The 23,392-nt window shown below is 30.9% G+C and overlaps 4 protein-coding genes across 4 annotated transcripts; 2 read left to right on the forward strand and 2 right to left on the reverse strand.

The window, feature by feature from the left end:
* LOC109353008 lies at positions 855-2,959 on the forward strand. Its single transcript, XM_019595196.1, has 5 exons — positions 855-1,092; positions 1,854-1,995; positions 2,084-2,185; positions 2,547-2,620; positions 2,747-2,959. The coding sequence occupies exons 1-5, from the start codon at positions 906-908 to the stop codon at positions 2,851-2,853; spliced, it is 612 nt and encodes a 203-aa protein (XP_019450741.1). The 5' UTR covers positions 855-905; the 3' UTR covers positions 2,854-2,959.
* On the reverse strand, positions 4,057-6,475 carry LOC109352658 (ferritin-1, chloroplastic-like). The gene is made up of 8 exons (XM_019594811.1): positions 6,101-6,475; positions 5,371-5,454; positions 5,229-5,289; positions 5,058-5,145; positions 4,810-4,871; positions 4,617-4,682; positions 4,439-4,502; positions 4,057-4,311 (listed from the first exon to the last, which is right to left on the reverse strand). Exons 1-8 carry the CDS (start codon positions 6,403-6,405, stop codon positions 4,262-4,264), a joined length of 780 nt encoding a protein of 259 aa, XP_019450356.1. The 5' UTR covers positions 6,406-6,475; the 3' UTR covers positions 4,057-4,261.
* LOC109353011 (uncharacterized protein At5g01610-like) lies at positions 10,838-12,589 on the reverse strand. The gene is made up of 3 exons (XM_019595199.1): positions 12,435-12,589; positions 11,769-11,823; positions 10,838-11,359 (listed from the first exon to the last, which is right to left on the reverse strand). Exons 1-3 carry the CDS (start codon positions 12,519-12,521, stop codon positions 10,989-10,991), a joined length of 513 nt encoding a protein of 170 aa, XP_019450744.1. The 5' UTR covers positions 12,522-12,589; the 3' UTR covers positions 10,838-10,988.
* LOC109353020 (abscisic acid receptor PYL4-like) lies at positions 19,902-20,744 on the forward strand. The gene has a single exon (XM_019595210.1). It carries the CDS (start codon positions 20,003-20,005, stop codon positions 20,543-20,545), a length of 543 nt encoding a protein of 180 aa, XP_019450755.1. The 5' UTR covers positions 19,902-20,002; the 3' UTR covers positions 20,546-20,744.

A 23,392-nucleotide genomic window follows, 5' to 3' on the forward strand; every position in this document is an offset into this window, starting at 1 on the left:
GGGGATGTGAATATCCTATTGTAAAAGACATTAACTTCACACATCATTTGCTTATATTTGTGTTATAAGTTATCTCACTTTAATATTATTTCTATATATAATTTCATGTTGCAGTCTTCTTAGTTAGTTCCCGCTCATTTCTTTGTCTTTTCTTTTGTCTATGCTATATGTATGATCATGTTTGTTGCACTTTGGATATCCATTCATGGAAATGTAGACAAGAAAAACTTAGTTGGTGTATAATTAAGTATATATCTATGTTAGAATTATTGGTTTTGATATAGAAAAAACGTAAAGTCTTTTTGTGTATACGTTTGAGTAAAATGAGTTATATTTAATAAATAAAAATTAGATTAGATTTAAATTATGTTCTGTTTTCCCCTTTTTATTGCTTAAATATTAAATAAAATTATATGAAACAAACACACAATTTAATAAAATACTCATAAATATTTTTAATATTTTCTTAATTTTTTGATATCCACATATCCAATAGATATTTAAGGACCCACGCATAACAGATTTATCAAAAATCAACACATGTTCAGTGCAAATATAAGTCCAAAAATATGACAATAGGGTAGATATGAATAGTATATTACCCGTACCCACCAAAACCTCCCTATACATTAGGTGAAAGTTGAATATAGTTTTACTTGTGTACTTCTCAATTAATAAAATACAATATTTTTTGTTATAATTATAATATTATAATATTTTAATAGTCAAAATTTTGAATGATTTAAAATTTCATATACCAATTTACAATTAGTCAAAAGTTTAAGGGCTTTCTCCCAAAACCATGAGAAAAAAGTTTCCCTCTTTCAATTTAAAACTTATTGCAATTCAAATGAAAGAACTCTTCAATTTCTCTCTCTCTCTCTCTCTCTCTCTAAATTCTGAAAATGGGAGAATCATCTTCAAGAAGCAACACCATTGATGTAGAGAAGTTGATTTGTTACAGCGACGATCTCGTTAAGGTATTGCGTGATCAACGTGATTTCAACAACATCACTCAAACTCTACAACGTTCCATTTCACTCTCTTCAACATGTTACTCCGATTTCAACAACCTTCATTCATTGCTACAAGGTTCTTTTCTTCTTTCTCTATCTGGGTTTTCTTTAAATCTTCCAAATTTATAGGTAAACTCAGGGAATTTGGGGATTTTAGATGTTAATATAAAGTTTTCATTTTTTGTGATTTTTATGGTTGTGTGTTGTTTAAAAATAAATATGGGAATTTAAGTTCTTATCTGAAAGTTTTGATTTTTATTATGATTTAATGCTTGTGTTGTTGATTATTATTTTTGCCCTTTATACTCTCGCCATTCTCTTCAAACTTTTAACAATATCATAAATTAATAGTGAACACTATTTCATATTCATGTAATCTACAATGAACACTAATGCGCCTGATCTCATCATGCTCTATAATTTAATAATATATGATAGAGTATTATGAAGTTTTTCGGTTCCTGTAGCCGACCCACCTAGTAGGATAATGGATTCATTGTTGTTGGTTGTCGTTGTTATCTACAATGAACACTAATGCACCGAATCTCATGAGGACTATAGTTTAATGATTTATGATAGAGCATTATGAAGTCTTTCGATCCATATAGACGGCCCACTTAGTAGGATAATAGCTTTGTTGTTGTTTGTTATTGTAGTTATCTACAATGAACACTAATGTACCGGATCCTACCACAGAACTATGCAGTTCAGCTAATGATTTATGATAGAACATTACGGGAGTCGTTGTTGTTGTTATCTATGATGAGTGAGCAGATCTCCTTTATCTTCTCTAGTTCATGTTATGCTATTGTAATAACCTTTGATTATATGAATTAGATTATGAGGAAAAAATAAAAGCATGCAAGCAAAAAACAGAGGAAGCTAGACATGAAACTACTACTGATGCAGAAGTGGATCTTCTGCAGAGAGAACTAGAAGAAGAACTTGAAAAGGAACGAATGTTGAAGGAGGAGTTAAGATAAGTCTCTTCTTGTTTTGTCACCTTTTCAATTACATGCTCTTTGTGTGGATTATTAACTTTCTTGGCATCTATTTTGCATGAATACATTGATCAGCAATGAGTTTAATGATCTAGAGAAGCAATGGGTTTGTGTCCAACAACAGAAGAAGACTTCACTGAAAATTGAGAAGGATAAGCAAAGGGCACAGTAAGTACATTGCAAAACTTGAATATAAGATTGTTTTGATGTTGTGAAAATGGTAGGTGCCATGGATAAGAGAGATCTTCTTGATGAACAAGAAGGAATGAGAAAATGATATTGAATTGAAGATGAGTTACGAGGAATAAGGGAATCACTCATTGTATATTACAATGTCTAACTAATAACTAACTAGTTAATCGATTAACGAAAACAATATTACAACTAACAGATTGAAATTAACTAACAACTTTAACATATGTGATATGTAATTCATCTTATCTTTCATTTTAATTGATTTAAAATGATGAAAATTCTTATTCTTGCATTTTTCTATATAACTTAACAGCATTCTTCTTTGATGTTTCAGGATGATGCTTTCAATGTATGCTTCTGTCACAAATATTGTGCCAAACTTGGATGATCAGTCCAAAATTTCAGGCTGTATCCTTTTGTTTAGTATATTTATTTTTCTTCTTCAGGTCCTACATATATATATATATATATATATATATATATATGATATTTTATAAGTCCAAAAATTGGTTGGTCCTTAAATCTTATTTCCAGATATTGTGGAAAAGGATAAAAAATCAGTTGAGAAGTTTGAATATGACAACTTGAAGATCCCTACCCTAGATGTTTGTAATGACATTTGGAATAAGATAAGTTCATGATTGTTGCATCATATGAATCTTGTCAATTATTTAATGGTGTAATAATTAAGTGTCTTAATTTAATGATTCATATTAATTGTTCTTATTTTCCAGAGTCGGAGGGGTAATGTGATTCTCAATTTGTTAAGGACTTGTTTGATGGAGATGATAAAAGAGTTAGATTATGATAGTTTGTCATGTGGTGTTGCAATTTAGAATTTGGTGAGACATTAGGCTTCTATATTTTTTATATTACCAAGGTATTATTCATCGGAAGGAACAAATCTCTTTCGGGGTGTGTGATTGTTACTCTCAAAAATCGAATTCTTAAGTGTCTCTTGCTAGAGATTTAACAGGTCTTATACCATTATATTAATACTTTGATTGTATCTTTACTTTTTGATTGTGAATGAACCATTCTACTTAAATGCAATCAAATTGAGAACATTTGGTGAGATGGGTAAGTAGCAAAATCAAAATCCAAATGAATTTTCATCAAAAAAATCTTGTCACTACCTAATGGTTGGTTTGACCTTGGAGTATTTTTCTTGAACAAACTTAAGTAAAGTTCTATCATGAATATTTTATGCAAATAGACTAAATCATGAAGTACAAAAAGGCCTTGTCTTCCTTTTTGTTGCTTTCTTCTATGTCATGATTCATCTTATTGTTTTTCTTGAAGCCAATGAAGTTTTAATGGCATGATGCATGTATAAAAATGTAGACTAAAAGTAAGAGAAGGGAAAGTCTATGTGATATTGAAAATGAGAAAGTGGAAAGGTTGGTGTTGTTTCAAGAGCTTTTTTATGTACCCAATTAAGAGGATCCTTCATAGAGTAACTTCAAACTTTAGGATTAAGCCTCAAAGGTAAGTAACTTAAGACACCACTATTGGTAGCAAAATGATAAAATAAATATGTACGAGTGTTTCAAATTGTAGACCACATCACATAAATTGTAGACCACGTCACATGATACTGCTACAATATTGTGGTTACAGTGACCGCCACAATCACATCACACCATAATTGCATTTGACACCGAATCACAATGATATTTTTCTAATCCCTTTCACGATTCGTGGCTGCCCCTCCCAACAAGTTTCGTTCCTAGGAATTGAAACCTAACACATTGGTAACACTACCAGCACATCAAAATTTTCTAACCATAACAAGTTTCTTTTAAATCTTAAATAGCCAAAATCACTTATTTCTGACAAAGTGATTGAAAAGAAGCTAATAGATATGATTGCATGATAATGGCTTATAGCCAATTACATTTGATATTAGCAAAATACAATACTCTTAAGTTTCCAAATCTCAGTACTAAGGAAAAGTAGTTACATACTTCTCTACAATTGAAAACAAACCAGAACTTAAGAAAAGACTAAATTTAAACCAATACTACTATTCATGAAGATTATTCAAATTCATGCAGTGTTTCCCTCATGGAGAAGACTTTGATTGAAGTGCCAAGTACCTAAATGCCACAAAAACAAAAATTGTATTAGAGAAACCAAAGGGTATTTTCCTAATCGCGGCCTGATTTTCAGTTAAGTATCGACCCTGAGACTCGTGCATTAGAATGATGGTATCTATATACATACCATGACCCTTTCCAATCCTCCTCAACTGAGCCACATACTCTGATATCTTCTTAATTGATTCCACCTAAACAATAGTAAACAAATTTTGTTAGTATTTGTGGTAGTAATGTAAGGGAAATACACAATTTTATCTCTAAATTTCTATTTCCAGCCACACTATGATTTTGATGAGTTTCACCTGCTCGGCCAAAAACTCGCTTTCGATGAAGTCTGCCAACTGAGGGTCATTGTTCCGACCGGCCACCTATTATTCACAGATCGTCGATTAATTGACCTTAACAAGTATAGATCAAAATAAGAAAGACATTGCATTGTGCACATTCAACTTTAGATCAGAATTAAGGGACAAATTATGCAGCCGAAGACATTACACTGTGCACATTCAGAAGTTTTTCATTTGTTAACTTCTCCAAAGACAAAGCTAACTCCATAGCTGCATAGAGCAAAAGTTGCTTAAAGAAATGATCAATGGTGCATTTGATAAACAGCTTAAATAAGATATATTTTGAAATAAGCTGAAAGAGCTTTATTTTCATAAGCTTATTAAAATAAGCTAAATGGAGCTTATAAAAAGTTCATAAGGCATTGAGAAATAGAAAAGTTTGTAAAGAAATCATACCATACAATGCATCACCCTTTTCCTCATGATCAAATTCTGAGGGAACATTCTTGATAGGGTGAAGTACTACTTTTCCACCACGAATATTCTGAACATTTTAATCAGAGACAAATAAGTCATATGAAGTTATTATAAGAGAACTTTAGAAATGTTTTATCTATTTAAACCAACCTGATATTTGATAAGCTTTTCAGCATGCTCTCTTTCCTCTTCACTAGATTCCTTGAAGAACCTGTTTTCATCAAATAACATCACATGAAATCGAAAACAGTGCGGAGCCGGTTTCCAACCGAAAATCGGTATTGAAACTTACTTGGCAAGTCCTTTGAGGGCAATGTTGTCTCTGTCAAAGTATGCAAACAAGGAATGGTACACATAGGAAACATTGTACTCCACACTGTCACAATTATATAGAGAAAAATATATATTACCAAAGGAAAGATCATAATATCAAAATAACCAAATTTCTTATTATTAAGTAAAATCCTTACACAACACACAAAGCATGAAACACAATAAAAATCACTACAAAAATTGGAAAACTTTGGATCTACACCAAAATATATATATAGAGAAGAAAAAACAGGAGTAAATCACTTATTTTCCATATCTAAAATCACTTATTTAGTTGTTTTTCAATCTTAAAAAACATGCGTAAGAGGCAAATGCTCCCATATTATATACAAAAAACAGAAAAAAAGTATCTATACATCTTCAGATCAAATATATAAATATATGAGTGAAATATAGATCATTTTAGTTTAGTACTAAAATGATTAAACATGAACCGTGTATAATGTAGTATACGTAATGATAAGGTATAAAACTCATACTTCATCGAAAGAAATGTATAAAACTCATACACATACATTATTTTCTCTAAATATATATATATATATAGATCTATTATACATAACTAATTATATATAAAAATATAATTATTCACACAACATAAAGGTTCGATTTTTTTAAGGAAATGCATGATTTGTTAACATATATATACTAATTTAAATATAAAAAATTGAGATTATAGAAATGCTTACTTAATCTGTTCATTAATGGCAGATTCACATTCATCAGCATACTTCTGTTTCGCCAATGAAAGTTGAGGAGATGTTGGAACAGAAATAGCAAAATTCTTAACCTCTTCAAATGGTTCAAATATCACTCCAGTTAATGGCACAGTTATTGATGATGCAAAAACCCTTAGATCTCTCACACCCCATTTCTTAGAAAAGTTCATAGAACAAAAAAAGCTTGGCTTTTTCACCATCCCATTGTTATCACCAACAATGGTTGATGGTGAAAATGGAGTAAAGGTTGAAACTTTGGAAGAAATGAAAGACATTTTGGGTTGAAAATCCAAAAGGGTGTTTGAGAAAATGGAGAAGAAGGATCAATTGTGAGTGAAGAATGATGGGAAGAAGAATGAAGATCTATGTAGTGGTGGAGAGGGGTATTTTGGGGATTAGAGTGTTTTATTTTGGAACGTTGGATGAGGGACACGTGGAGGGGTGGGATTGAGTGAGGAGACGGGGCGTGTGGCGGACTCGTGGTGTGTGTAGTGTGAACGCGGAGTTTGAGGAATCATTGCGAAAAGTTGGAACTTTTTTTGTGTCTCTCACTCGCAGATAATATAATGTGATCACACTCGCCATTTAAAAAACTTTGAACCGTAACAAAACAAAGAATATATATATTTTAAACATTATTGAATTTAGAGAAATAAATTATTTCATTATACTATAAGATATTTTATTTTTCAAACCAAATACATCTTTTTATTGTTGTTTTGGTACTATCAAAAAGATATATCCTTAATTATTAATCCATTTTCGGGTGATTGATTCTTTAAGTGTTGTTATGAGAATCGGATCGCATGGTCTAACCTGTTTGACCGCTGATCGGACTTGAAAACGGTTTTTGTTTGCGGTCTTAACCAGGTTAGGGATGAACTACTTTGAATCGGGGAAATTTCGGTTCGACCGTGTTAAACTCGGTTCAACCGCATTAATCCGCAAAATAAATCAGACGGTTAAATTAAATAATTAAAAAACGGAACACTACTCAAATATTTTGTTTTACTCTAGTCTAAAAAAGATGAAGATATGTTACTTCATTACAATTATACGTAATTATTAATTATATAAAATTTTACATTTACATGTTTATAGATAAAAATTACTAATTATATATAAAATTATACGGTCAAACCGGACGATTTAACTGTTTAAACTAGTTAAACCTAATACAAGACTTCTTCCAATTCGACATTCAACTTGGATTTCACAATATTGTATTGAAGTATTGTTATTAGGAATTGAACATCTGATCTTTCTATTCTTTTAGAATTTAACATAGTCTTCCATTATTAAAAGATATTATTGGTATTTTTTTAGTGTTTGAGATCGGCTGATGTGACATTAATACATTAATAGTAGTTAACAGTTACGATTGAATGAATATGCAACAAATCCATCATCTTTTTATAAAATAATGAGTTAAAAGGACCTCTCATTTACTAATAATGGTCATATAACCTTTTATTGGAATGTATTCCTCTTTTATTCCTCAAGGTCTATATTGCCTCCTATGGTTTATTTATTGTGTTTTCCATACAATATAATTACTATAACCTATAATAAGGTGGACATTAATTATATGTTTCCGAATGTTTTATTCTTTATCTTAGGTCAATTAGATTTTAATAATAATTTAAGGAGGAGAATTTATTTTTGATCTTAGTCTTCAATTCTAGATAAATCTAATAATTTGAATTAGTAAGTAGATCTAAACTATCAAATGTCCCTAGAATTAATGGCTAGGATGAGAAGTAAGTTTAAAAAACTTACTCTTGGAGTAAGTGAATCATCACTCTAATTTAAAATGTTATGTTTGTTTTTGAATTGTTGTTATTCATATGTTAATATTTGATCAATAGAAACTTTAGGGACATCTCTATCCTAATAAGATAATGTAATGTTTTATTGTGTCTTGTGTTTTTATGTTAATATTGTTATGGTGTTTGCCTCATATCATTATATTTAAACACCACTATCCTTAATATTATTGTCACCATATTAATGCAATGGTTAATTGTTGCACATCAAATACTAACTAGGATAAGAAATTAGCATAATCCTACTATATATTTTACTTACATTAATGTCATTATTATTTGATATTAGCCTCATATCCTTATACTTAAACACAACTCATATGCCACAATCATCCTCATCATTATTGCATCAATGCAATCATTTTTTTGATGCGCATCAAATACTAAATGGGGTAAGAAGTATATTGCACTTATCATATTTGGAATTGAAGATATGAAAATATTTATTGATTTAAACACGAAAATTAATAATTTTGGATGTATTAATTTCATCATTTTTATTTTATGAAGACATTCCCCTTTTCTTAACATGCATTTCAATAATTATAAGACTATATTTGACCCAACTTTTCCCTTAAAAAACTACGAAGATGCTAGAAACAAGAGTTTCAAAGATAGAAACTATAGTTGTTTAGTAGTTTCAGTTTTTAACTTAAAAATTTACTTTCAAACTTTTTAGCAATGGTGTTAGTGATAGCAAAGGAGATAAAGGTGGTGGTGACAATAATGATGATTATGTTAACAATAGCGATATTTGGTAATAGAGGCGATAACCGTAAAGATAGTATGGTGGTGTGAGGACGACGATGGAAGTCGTGGCAATGATAGTAGCAACATGGTTATCGTGGTTATGATGATAATGATGATAATAGTGAAGGTGGTTACGATGATAATAGTGAAGCTAATTAAATGAGAAGACATACATAGAAGCTCCATATTTGTATGTTTTCTTCATAAAAAAGAAAAGTTAACAATTTTTAATGGAGTTGTTTGGCTCAACTTCTCCTTTTAAGGACAAGAGAAACATAAAATAAGTTTGGTCTAAAGTATCTAAATCTAGTGTTATGATTACATGTGTTCAAATATCTACACTATGCTATACTCCATACCTTTCCATCCCCTTGAAAAAAAACAATTCTCGATTCTCTTAAGCTTTGTTTGGGACTTAGGAGGGAAAGGGAAGGAGAGGGATCAAAGGGTTAGGAATGGGGAAGAAAAAAAGGGAAAAGGAAAGAAATCATCTCCATTATTTCCATTATTTCAAATCCAAAAAAATGAAAGTGATTATAGAAAATAAAAATGAATTTGGGAGAGAATATGTCAAAGGTATAGCAAGGAGAGAAAGAAAAGGTCAACATGAAATTGGAAAGAAAAACAATACATTCCATATACATTAATACAAGTACATTATTTATTTATTTTTTTTATAAAACTTACTATATCAATATATTTTATTTTACTTTTTTGAAAAATAATAATATAAAAGTAGATGTTATCTTTCAGAATAGGTGAGAAGGTTGATAATATGTGTTGTCTTTAGAGGAAAAAAGGTTGCATCTTTTCATTAGTAGGAATATCATTTAAATTATTGATTTTCAAATGTATTGACTTTTCATCTTGCACATCATGGAATCCATAAATATAATTTCACATCCCCAACCTCATTCCATACTTCACAAATGTAAAAAATCATATTAGTTATCCTAAAGCAACACTAATATATTCTCTGAATTTTAGTAAAATTATATAAATTATATTTTTTTCATCTATACAAACTGCCCATATTCTATATACATAGCTATATTGATCATTGTTGTTGAAAATATCAATGTAATCTTTTAAACAAAAATAAATTGTGGGGTAATTAAGTGAAACTCTAATATGTGATGATGAAATTTACTTTTAATTAATTAATTATACATTAGCTATGATAAATTGGTCATTTGTAGATTTACATATAGAATTTGATTATGAAATCACTCTTCAATTTTTGTATTTAAATAACATCTCTTTAGAATTTTTAACAAATTTTATATAACTAATAATTAAGAGTAAATCACATTAACATTCACTAGAGTTTAACTTAATTATATTCATTATATTTTTTTGTTTCAAAAATTACTATCATCTCCTATACGGGATCATCAATATAATATGTATATAAATTTGAGGGTGGTTTGTGTAGCTACAATAAAGTGAAGGATATCTTATGTCCCTCTTTTGCATCTAAAAAACAATATTAATTATCGATGATTAGATGCATTTTTTGAGAAATTGGCATCTACCTTGATAGTAAGTTTTTTTTATATGAAAAATAATACTATGTTTACTATTGGTATAACAACTGTGAATTTTAAAAGAGATTAGTTCCTTACCCAAAAAGATAATATATTATTAGTAGTATGAAAAAATATAAAAAATTGGGTAACTTTAATATAGTATAAAAACAACCAAAATAACCATAACATAGAGAAATAACTTTATACATTTTTTTTGGTAATTTATTCTATAAAAAATAATAATATTTCTACCTTCCAATCAAAAGATATTGTTTTAGATTTTGATTATTATACATTGATTTTCTTTTTTCATCTTTCATTTTATAATGGAGGAATATGCTCACATCAACTATTTAAGCAAGTAACCTATTTCAAAAATGAATGAGATAGTTATATATCTTTTAAGTCTTGATTAGGTGTGTTATAACTTATTATTGTTAGTTACATAAAGTTCTCAAAAATATAAATACAATTGGACGAAACAAATTAACAATTTCTCGTATATTTTTTCATTTTATATTCTTGTTGACTGAATAAGGTCTATCAAAGACATTACCCGACAATAAACCAAATAAGCATCGAGTTTAAAAAATTTAAACATGAAATCTTAGATATAGAATAGTATATTGAAACTACTTGTTCACCACAAAGGACCAAAAACTTGTCTCAAATAACAACATTAACATATGAAGGAAAACAAAATGAACCACAACAAGGTAAAATATTTTACAAAATTGTGAAACTATTGATGTATTAGAATTTCTCTATGGGAACACCATCTCTAGAAACCTCAAATGGTTCTCTATTCTTTGTTCTCCTCATACCAACTATGAAATGAAGCTTTGATCCTTCACATGAAATTGTTGTCACTTTCACCCAAACCAACACTTTTATTTTCATTCCTTCTATCTCCGATATCCTTCCTTTCTCCAAATAACATGTCACGGTAGTAAAGAATCTCAACACCGATGAATCCTTGTACCCAACTTCACACACTTCAGGAATGTAAACAACAAGCTTTCCTATTTCTTCATCTAATTCGTAGTTTGTCGCGTCGCGAGGAAATATTCCGATTGGTAGATCATGCTCCTTTAGCAACTCTGTTAGCGGTTTTTGCATCTTTCCTGACAAATTTATGTTATTGTTTACAGGTTAGAAAGTACGAGGGCGAGCTTGACGTAACAGTAAGATTATTGTTGTTTAGTAATCATGAGCCTCGTGCAAAATTATGACAACTAAGGAATGATCAAAGATCAAAATACAATAACTATTTGGTACATTAATTCCATCTAATCATTCTTCAAAGCATAAGAAAAGTAATGCTAGTATAAATCTCTCTAATTACACAAGAAAGAAGTTACAAAAAACATGTTAATATATGTTCATGGCCATGGTCATAATTCGCACATCGAAACTGATTAATTTCTTTATCTGAAATTGTGAGTTTAAATCAAAAGAAATCCTCACTACAGCACACATTTCACAACCTAAATTTGTACAACATATAATAATGAAGAGATAAAAGGTACATACCTTTTATTTTGCTGAAAAACCATTTGGTTGCTCCATCAATAGTGCTCGAAAATGACTAAAGGCCATAGGAAAATATGTTAATATAAACATTACTCAAGCAATGAAATATCATCCTCAACATTACAGCTATGAGACTCAAGTGAAATCACAATTGATTTCTATTATGAACAAAGGCTACATCAATCTTGAACGTTTCTCATTCCCTAATATTCATATAAAATAAATGTTTTATAGTTTATACCCAAAGCAGGAAGAACTATAACTAAGTCCATCATCTTCTACAATGTTTCTGTTCCAAAACCAATAGTCCTAATACATTGATTAATCAACAATTCAGCAGAAAGAATATCATAGCGGGTGCAATTAGCATCAAATTTTGATGATTTTGGTAGAACACAACATCTTTTAAACCAAAACCATCACAAATTCACTTAAGCAAAAAACTTCTACCTAAACCACAATTCTTCTTTCACTATTCAAAAAATAACATGACAAATCACCATTTAACAATAAACTATAATATGAAAGACATGAAAATCCCATAGTTTTTAATGAGGGGACAAGTATAATACATAGAATTATATAATTAAAGTACCCAGATGAAAAAAAAGAGAAATTTATGAAAGAAAATGAGAAAAATGAAAAAGGGTATGAATGAAAAAGTACATTGATATCATCACCGACAGAATTAAGCTGATTTGTGGCCTTGCGATTGACCCAGTAGGACCCCACCTTGTTCAGTATCTTATCCATTTTTTTCTCTTTTCTTCTTATTCTTCTATACTACACTCTTGTCTCTTCACACTAAGGTAAATAAATGATTCAGAAATGATTTTATTTTTTGACATTCGTGCTTTGTTTGATTTGGAATGATGAAATAAAAAAAAAATAAGTGGTGTGGGACCTAAACAATTTTACCATCTAAGCAAGTAGTAGATATTTGTGGCTACCAATTGGTTTTCAATTTTATAATGTATTTATATATTTTATAATAAATTAATATATAAAAATAATTAATACATACATAATAACATATGTATATGATATATCTTTAATCATAGTTGAATAACTAAATTTATTATAAAATAATAATAAATTATATAATATATAATGTTAAAGTAATAATAAAAAAATATAATATATATAAAATATTTGATTAAAAATAAATTTATATATATGCGGTACCTACAAATTGATTATCATAATATTTGTTCCTATTCATTCAGACCAATTGCTCTTGCAAACTTCCAATTCAAAGTGATGACTAAAGTCTTGGCTGATAGGTTGGCCATAATTGCTCCAGTGATTGTCTCTACTCAGCAAAGAGGCTTCATCAAAGGAAGACACATCCAGGACTGCATATGTATTGCTTCTGAAGCCATAAATCTGTTGGATCATAAGTCTTTTGGGGGAAACCTAGCTATCAAGCTGGATATTAGGAAAGTCTTTGACACAATTGATTGGGGATTCATAAGCAATACTCTAAAGGCTTTCGGTTTTGATAGCAAGTTCATAGCTTGGATAAATACCATCTTGGGCTCTGCTAAGCTATCCATTGCTGTTAATGGCCAAAATCATGGTTTCTTCAGTTGTAAGAAGGGTGTTAGGCAAGGAGACCCCCTATCCCCCCTCCTATTCTGTCTAGCTGAAGATGTCCTAAGCAGAGGCTTAGCCAGGTTACATGCTGAAGGGAAAATTCATTCCATCTCTAGCCTTGGGAAAATATCTACACCATCTCATGTCCTTTATGCTGATGACATCCTCATCTTCTGCAAAGGAATCAAGAGAGACATTCTGGCTCTAAAAAAGCTTATTGAAACATATGCTCAAGCCTCTGGGCAATATATTAATCCAAGTAAGTGCAAATTCTTTTCTACCCAAGCTACTCCTTCTAAGATTGCCTCCATTTCTTCTTGGTTGGGTTTCACTAGGGGAAGCATCCCCTTCTCCTATTTGGGAGATCCTATCTTCAAAGGGAAGCCAAGGGCAATCCACCTTCAACCTATAGCTGATAGAATTGTGCTCAAGCTTGCTAAGTGGAAAGGCTCAACTCTTTCCATCATGGGCAGGGTGGAGCTGGTCAAATCCATTATACACAGTATGCTGACTTTCAGCTTTCAAGTCTATTTATGGCCTACTTCTCTGCTGAAGCTTATTGACAAGAGTATGAGGAACTTCATCTGGTCAGGTGATATTAGCACTAGAAAGCTTGTCACTGTGGCTTGGCACAAGATCTGCACTCCTACTATTGAAGGAGGTCTTGGTCTTAGATCAATTACTGAATTGAATCAAGCTTCCCTGCTGAAACTTACTTGGGGTATGAGGTCTTCCTCTCAGGATTGGGCCTTATTTTACAAAGCCAGGTTCTACAGAGCCAGTAGGAAGCATGCATCCTATGTGAAGTCTTCAATTTGGCCTGGTATCAAAAGTGTCTGGACTATGATCAATGACAACTCTAGATGGGTAGTTGGTAATGGAGCAAATATAAACTATTGGCTTGATAATTGGCTTAGTAATCCTTTAGCCACAACTCTGAACATTCCTCAGCAGCATTACTCCTCCTTGAACGCTAGAGTTGAAGACTTTTTCCAGGACAATCATTGGTTAATCCCCTCATGGATGTCCTCTATGCATCCTGCATCCTTGCAATCAATCATTAAAATTCGTGTCACAAATCAAAAGGATAAGCTTGTTTGGATTCACTCTAACGATGGTGGCTTGAGTATGAAGGATGCTTACAATTTCCTCAAGCCAGGGCAGACTCAAATCAATTGGTGTAAGAAAATCTGGTCTAGCTTCATCCCCCCAACAAAATCATTCATAGTTTGGAGGCTGCTTAACAATAAAATGCCTCTGGATGTCAACCTTTAGAAAAGGGGCATCCATTTGGCCTCTTCCTGCTCCATTTGTCATGTTGCAGAGGAGTCATCTAATCACCTCTTCTTTCAATGCACTTTTGCTACTGATCTTTGGCATTGTCTTGAAAATATTATTGACTTACCTTTGGACAGCTCCTCCATTCAGAGCCTCTTGAGGGTGTGCAAGAATAACTGGAGTCCCCAACTTAACTTGGTAGTCACTGCTAGCATAGTAAACACCATCTCCACTATATGGTATTGTAGGAACCAAAGTAGATTTGATGATACAAAAGTTGGTTTCTTGCAAGCTTGTGCCATGATAAAAAGGAACACTGCTCTCACTGGCAATCTATCTACCCTGGCTGCTAATCCTACTCTCTTTGAATTTTATATAATTCGTAGATTCAATTGCTCTCCTCACTACAACCCTGCTCCTGCCATCACTGAAGTCAGATGGCTTCCTCCTCCTCAGGGGTGGATCAAAGTCAACTCTGATGGTGCTGCTCATGGCTACCCTGGTCACACAGGAGGTGGTGGTATCTTTAGGGACAGCAACGGGGACATGTTGGGTTGTTTTGCTACATATCTCCATATACAAGGCTCTTTCTTTGCTGAGCTTCATGCTGCAATCATGGCAATTCAGATAGCTAGTTTGAAGGGTTGGAGGGAGGTTTGGTTGGAGAGTGACTCAAGCTTGGTGGTTGAAATTGTCAAGGGCATCAAAGATCCTCCTTGGAAGCTTAGCAATTACTAGGAGCATTACAAGAGGATCATTACTTCCTTGAGGCTCAAGGTTTCTCACATATTCAGGGAAGGAAACTCTTGCGCGGACATTCTAGCTTCCTTCGGAGTGAATTCTAGAACCACTTCTTGGTGGAATTCGGTCCCCCCTTTTCTTGCTACTAAATTTCATAGAAATAGATATCTTTTGCCTAATTATAGGTTCAAGTATATGTAATGGTACTCTTTGTTCTTCTCTTTTCGTGGTAATATATTTGTGGCTGCCTTGACACCCTTGCTTTAAAAAAAAAACATAAGTTATTATTTAAGTATTTTTACGGGTACTTACGGATAAGATGTGTTTATCATCCCTCCCTATGACTTTCTACCATAAATTTACTTTTTCTTTTCTGTTATTCGTTTCTTTTGTATATTTAATCGATTGTTGTTTCTTTTCTTTTCTTCACCTTTCATTTTATGAAGATATTAATGGTAATATAAATAAGATGGAGGAGGAGGTTTCAAATGAACTATTCAAGCAAGTAGCCTATTTTAAAAATGAATGAAATAGACTAATGTTATATATTAAGCTCAAATTCTTTATTACAACTTACTCCATCTAGTAACATTCTTTGGGCATATCATTTTGGATCTGACATATATATATCTTGTAAGCTTTGATAGGTGTGCTAGAATTTAGAATCGTTAGTTACTCAATACTTTTAGGAACGTAGACACAATTGGATGGACTAAATTAACAAGTTTTGTTATCTATTTTTGCCGTCTTTATTCTTCACTCTTTTATTCAATTGATTTTCATCAATATTGTATAACAAATGTTTCATGCATCAACAATCAATTGATATCAAAGTTAATTGGTTTCACAATAATCAGTATCAAAGTTAATTGGTTTCAATCTAGACACTACGAGATTCATGGTGAAGAAGTTTAATGAAACTGAGAACTTTGAATTGTAGCAAAGTTTAGTAAATGACGTATTTACTGAACAAGGTATGTCAAAGACATTATTACCCAACAACAAACCAAATAAGCATTTACATGGATACCAAGTTTAAGAAATTGAAACATGAAATTATTTTACAAATTGTGATACTATTGATGTATTAGAATTTCTCTATGGCAACACCATCACTAGAAACCACAATGGTTCCGTATTCTTTGTTCTCTTCATACTAACTGTGGAATGGAGCTTTGAACCCTCGATGAAATTGTTGTCACTTTAACCCAAACCAATACTTTTGTCTTCATTCCTTCTATCTCTAATAGCAATATTTAGTTGAAAGGCTAGTACTCAACAAGTCATTGTGAATTCAATAACATTTTTATACTTGTTTAATTTGTGACACTCGATTTAATATCTTATTGATCAATTTGTCGGTCAGCATTGATCTACTGCATGTAGATTTTAGAGTTGAGATCTTATTTTCTTATTATAGTTATTTTTGGATTCATTGATAGAAAATCTCTTCAAAAAGTAATAATATGAATTTTCATAAATTCATAAATAAACGCAATAAAGCATTTTAAGAACATTTTCTAAATTGTGAATTAATTCGTATATCTATATAAGTCCTTTTCTATATTATTGTCAAAATCGGTCAACTAATGATAATAATAGAGATATCTAATGGTCCCATTACACTTTCAAAGTCGGAATTTTGTATAGGCAAATGATCTCTTGCAACTTGAGGTATATAGATAAGATAATGAGGCTGCTTTTGACTAAGGAAGAAAATGTATGAATGACTTTGCCATATAATTAGATTAAGAATTATAATAATATTATACAAAATAAACTTTTTTTGGGCTCCATTTATAAGATAAGATTATTAGATTGAGAACTACAATAAAATTTTGCAAGTTTTTTCAAACAATTACTCATGCTTTATACTATTTTAAAGCCTATCGACATGCAGGTTTTTTATGTAAAGAAGAACACAAGTTTTATAGAATAAAGAAATTCTTACAAATCTTTTATATAAAACTTCTCAAGAATTACACGTGAGTCGTGACCATAATCATTTACTTTCTTGAAAGCCTGAAAGTGATAGTCAAATCATTTACTTTCGTGAGAATTTAATTCATAGTATTTAAAATAAAGTTTTCATAAAATAAACAACATTATAAACATATTCTAATTACTTTTATTCAAAACTCAATAAAATGAATACTAAGTTAAAAGTTTTTGTTAATGAAAACATCATTAGAATAAGTTATGAGTTTTATTTTCATTATTCAGCTATCAACCAATCACATAAACATTATCATATATGTGTGAATTGTGAAATGCTTATCAATAAAGTTACACATTTTTAGGATTTAAAATGTTTGCATATATAATGTAAGAATTTTGTATATTGTTAGTATTCATTATTCTTCTATTAATTATTATTAATTTTTAAACAAAAATAATACAAATGAAGGATGAATGATACATTGATAATATAAAATTTTTACACTCATGGTTTATAGATATTAACTAACATACTCAGCTCAACAAATACACATTTAGGGAAATATTTTTTGAATAGTATTCTATGTTTTTATGTATAAATGGTTTTGGAAGAGATAAATTCCTTCAAATTCTGCTCTATCTTCAGATTCTGGAATCTGTCACGTGATTGAATTTTTCTTTTAATTAATTTATCTATTTATGACAATCATATTTGTATTTTATTTATATATTCAATTTGTGTGTGCGCCTTTTATATATATCAACTTGTGTGTGGTTTTATCCACGCTTTTCTTATTTTTTATTAAAAAAAAATGATCTCATGGCTTACGATCTATCTTGCAACTAGATCGTTCACTTGAATAAATGTTTCGTGCAAGTTGAATATTCACTTGAAAAAAACATGGATACATGTGTTACTTTTAAGTTATGGGTATTTTATATTTGTCGATATGGTAAAATTATAAAGAAGCTAATGTTAAAAGTTGGGGTTTGTATACAACAAAGAAAAGAAATGAAGTAATGCTAAATTTTGGAGGCTTTTAATTCTCTCTTTGGAGTAAATTGAGATTATAAATTAGTAATCAAGCATATGGACAATAAATGGAGATCATATTTTTCACTTTTTATATTTAATTGTGTTACAATCCAATTAAAAGTTGTTACGTATTTAAAATGAAAAATCATAAAATATTTTTTTATATTATTTGATGTAATTTGATTGGTTTGACATAAGGATAAAAAATTGTGGGGATAGATGATGTTAGTTGATGGACAATAGTCGTTTATAAACTAATAATCTCCTTAACTATTTTTACGCACAAATGAGAAAAGAATTTAATTTAGAATTAAGAATTGTTTAGAGTTTCTAAGTTTATTTTAATTCATTTGAATGCATTCAAATGATTCTACTGGGGAAATAAAATAACTCATCACTATAAAGTTCTATTATCAACCAAATACAATACTTTTATAAAACTTTATGCAGTGACATAGTGGAAGTAATCGTTGATCAACATTAACTATAAACAATTACAAACGTGCCAAACAATAAATAAAAGATAAAAAGAAAAACTAATTTTTTTTGTTTCTCACATGTATTCTTGCACCGGAGGCAATCCTGTCCGAGCCAAGAACATTCACAAGTACGTGAGCTAACTTTCCCAACAGACAAAGAAAAACTAATTTATTAACATGATTCAACCAATTGTATCTACTTTCTTAGAAGAATTGAGTGACTATCATTAAGTATTATTAAATATAAGGATTATAAGCTCTGACACATACAATTTACGTTTACATGACTTCAATCTATTACAATTGGCCCAAGGCCAAAATTGAGGTTTACATAATATATATTTTGGTACCTAAATCTAATACCATGATCACATGGTCTATAAAATGTTTCTCATTGGTGCATATAAGTAGAATAAAACATTATCTTATGAGCTAATTAAAATAGAAGCATATAAATGAGTTTGATACAACAACTTGACTCAAAACCTTAAGATATTAGGTATGTGAGCCTATCTAACTTTATGTTCTTCAACTTCTACACATAAAAGTGACTTCTTCACTACACTAACTCATACTTGTAAAAGTGAGTTGCTCCCTGAATATTAGGTACACTTGGACACGACTCCCGGACTCTCGTGCGGAAGACTCTCAACACAAGGATCCTATATGAATACATCGACTATTGGTCGCTTTAATACTTAGTTGGGTCATCGAACCATCGATTACGATACCACTTGTTAGAAGATCTTCATTCATGAGCTTATATAATTGTCCATAGATTGAGTTAAAACTTAGTTACTATAAATGAGCTGCTAGACACAAAATCTTGACCCAAAACATCAACTCATTGAGTTCATAATTATATCGAGTTATATATTCTTTAACTCATTTACTTATACATTATATGAAACTTCATTACCCTAGCCCACAATTCAAATATCCATTATTTTTTGTTAACCTTTCATGTTTTAGAAATCCTAACTCCATTTCTCTACCCCTAAGTTACTATATTATATATAATCCTAGGACTTAAAACTTCTTCCAACAACTTTCCTCTCACTAAATCAAAAGACCATTTTTTTGTCTCAATAGAACCAACCCATTCATTCACATTCAAAAACACTTGTCATAAAAAAAAACTCAAATTATTTTCTCCAAAACCATATATGGCCATCCACCACTACAACCCTTTTCACATCCCCGACACGGTGGCCCGCCACCACACTCATGCGGTGTCCCCCAACCAGTGCAACTCCTCCGTCGTCCAAGAAATCGCCGCCCCACTTTCCCTAGTCTGGCCCGTCGTCCGCCGCTTCGACAACCCACAAGCCTACAAGCATTTCGTCAAGAGCTGCCACGTAATCCTCGGCGACGGCGATGTCGGCACCCTCCGTGAAGTCCACGTCGTCTCCGGCCTCCCCGCCGCCGTAAGCACCGAGAGACTCGAGCTCCTCGACGACGACCGCCACGTTATAAGCTTCAGCATGGTGGGTGGGGATCACCGGCTAGCTAACTACCGGTCCGTGACGACGCTCCACCCTTCATGCTCCTCCGGCACGGTGGTTGTGGAGTCGTATGTAGTGGATGTGCCGCCGGGAAACACCACCGAAGACACGTGCGTTTTTGTTGATACGATCCTTCGATGTAACCTTCAATCTCTCGCGAGATTTGTGGAGAATTTAGCCACAACGAAACCACACCAACGATAACTTCAACGTGTAATTTTTTTTTCTTTTTTATATTTAGTTACTAATTTTAGTGATTGTTGATTAAGTTGTGATTATAGTTTTATTAAAGTTGTTATTATTGTTTTTATTATTAGGTGGTGTATGAGTTAGTTTTGTGATGATTTTATTGTGTCTTTTTCATGAGAAAGTGAAAAGGAAACAAGGATTTATCTATGTTGGTGTAATTTCAATTTGGTCTTCATTGTAGTAATTTTCATGAGATTACATCTTCATTTGTCATTTCAACAAGTCGATGATGAAAAAGTTAAGGGTTCAGAAGGATATCTATACATCTCGATTCGCCCAGATAAGTTGTTAAGAAAGTAATGTTCCATTTTCTTTTAGGCAATACAAAATTGTAGTAATTTTCATTAGTTTGTATCATTTTTTTACCCCTGTTAGAATTGCACCAACTATGTGTTTTATAAACAATATTTTTAAGGGTGAATGCGTTTAATAAATTTGAATTATACTTTGTGTTGTTTATAAATTAATTATTATGAATTATATATGTATGTTTGGTTGTGGTGATTTAAATTACAAGTTTTCACATGAAATGAAGAAATAAAATTTTGAATTGAGTTTGAAGGATTTGAGGCAAACGTGACTATACTGACAATGACCATGAAGGTTATGCAACTTGGTGTATGAGTTGTATTGTTATGTTTGTCTTTACTTTATGTCTAGTTTGCGTGAAATTATGAATATATTAAATATATTAGTGAAATGTTACTTATTTTTCATTACAATTTTAACATATATGTAAATAAGTGCAAGTTGAGATTATTGAGATAAGTCTCATTAAACAATAATATAGTCAAATCAACGCTTATAAAACTTAGATATCTTAATCGTTTGAGTTAGCTTTTAGGATAGTCCAAGTTTGGATGTACATAATTCCTATACAAATAGAATTCTTTTATTTAAAAAAGTTATATAGAATTAGAATATGAAAGGTATTGAATCCTACCTTGTCAAGAAACTAAAAAAGTTATATCATATTGTTATTTCCATAAAAAAAATATAACATGTTATAGATAGTTTTTTGATCGGCAATGTTAGTATTGATTATCATGAGACTCGAACTCTCAACCTTATTTATTTCACTCATTTTTCTTAACTATTAAACTACCTTATAATTTTTTTTCTTCAAATTTGCTATAAGTAATACTCAAACCCACAACCTTTTTCACTTTATTCCGTAAACCCTTCCCTTCCTCAAATCCTCCACTATATATAGTTTAATTTACTTTCGAGATAAAAAAACAAATTATGCTTTCACTCCCTCACTATTGTTCAAGTTGGGTTTCAAAATTGATATTAGCTTATTATAAAGAAGAAAGGTAATTAAATTGAACTGGATAGCAACATGCAGAGTAGTGTATATATATATATATATAATATTATTATTATATAGCTCTATTTAGCTGTAGCATGATTTATTTAATTTTTTGAGGTTTAAAAGTTATGCATATCCATCAAGTTACAAGCCAAGTTCATGACAATATTATAATTTGCCAAAATGGAGAGAAAAGGACATGCAAGTTGAAGCATATAATATCATATTTTGATGTTGTTAAGACACACATAATCGCTTTATTTAATGATATCAATCAAAATGAATCAATACCTATAGAAAAGAAATGTCCTCAGCATGGTGGGTTGGTTTGTTTGAATATTCATTTCCTCGTGGGTTTAAGCAAGTTGGTGTGCAAGTGGAAATAAGTTAATACTCCTACAAGAGAGAGAGAGGAGATGCTTATAAAATATTGACAAAAATTGTTGTTTTAAACTATGTCTCGAACAAATGATATTGAAGTAAAATAGAAAAAATAATGAATATTTAATTTTTAATTAAAATAACATGTTTTCATTGATCAGAAATATGATTTGAGATACAATTTGGGACACAGATCATTGTACATAATTAAAAGTTACAAAGTTTATTGAAAATTGAAGTTTATTATCACTTTTTTAATCTATACGTGCTTTTTATAATCTGTTACTCTTAGCCATAAGGGTTAAGTTTAATAAAACTTCTTTTACATTTATGTGCGGGTTCAATCACTTCATACAAATTTACATTTGGGTTTCATAAATTATTTTTTCTATTCTCAATTTTTTTTATACAAAAGAGTTTTAATTAATCCACAAAAAAGTACTTTAAAATTATTCATATTTACGCCTTGCTTCTCAATGTTGCAAACAAGTATAGAGTAAGGGACTATCGTATCCACAAGAACTTGTTAGATATTAGCCTTCCAATTAAATTTTTTTATTTAAAGTTATGATTCAAAGGGTTTGTTTGTTTGATGACACAAGTAAATTAATATTATAATAATATATAATGTTTAATCACAAGCTCATAGCACATGAAGTGACACAAAATGTGTGACAGCAGATGTCCTAAGTTTATTTCTTGAGTTCATTAAATGTCACAATATCGCATGTCTTATAATTACGGATATATATTTATTCAACTATTATTGATATATAATTATAAGGGTGGGTTGGGTGACTCATATATAGTCTGGAACCCGTTATTTTTTGACGATGCGTCTGTCCTTTTTAATCAGGCTTATGCTTTTTTATTTATTTAGACAGGTCAGACCCGTCCCTAAGCCTTCAAGTTAAGACGGGTCTACGGGTTAGGCCGGGTCTTGCTCACCCGTAAGTTAATCCCAAAAGGTGAAACTTGTAAGGAATGAAATTAGTATTAGCTCAAAGAGAATTAGTCAACATCCTCCTAAGGATAAGAAGTATGTTAAATGAATATTCCCAAATTTAATTCACTTATTTGGGTTTTTTTTTGAATGATATATATATATA

Source organism: Lupinus angustifolius, chromosome LG07 (assembly GCF_001865875.1).
Source record: "Lupinus angustifolius cultivar Tanjil chromosome LG07, LupAngTanjil_v1.0, whole genome shotgun sequence".
Classification (NCBI taxonomy): Eukaryota; Viridiplantae; Streptophyta; class Magnoliopsida; order Fabales; family Fabaceae; genus Lupinus; species Lupinus angustifolius.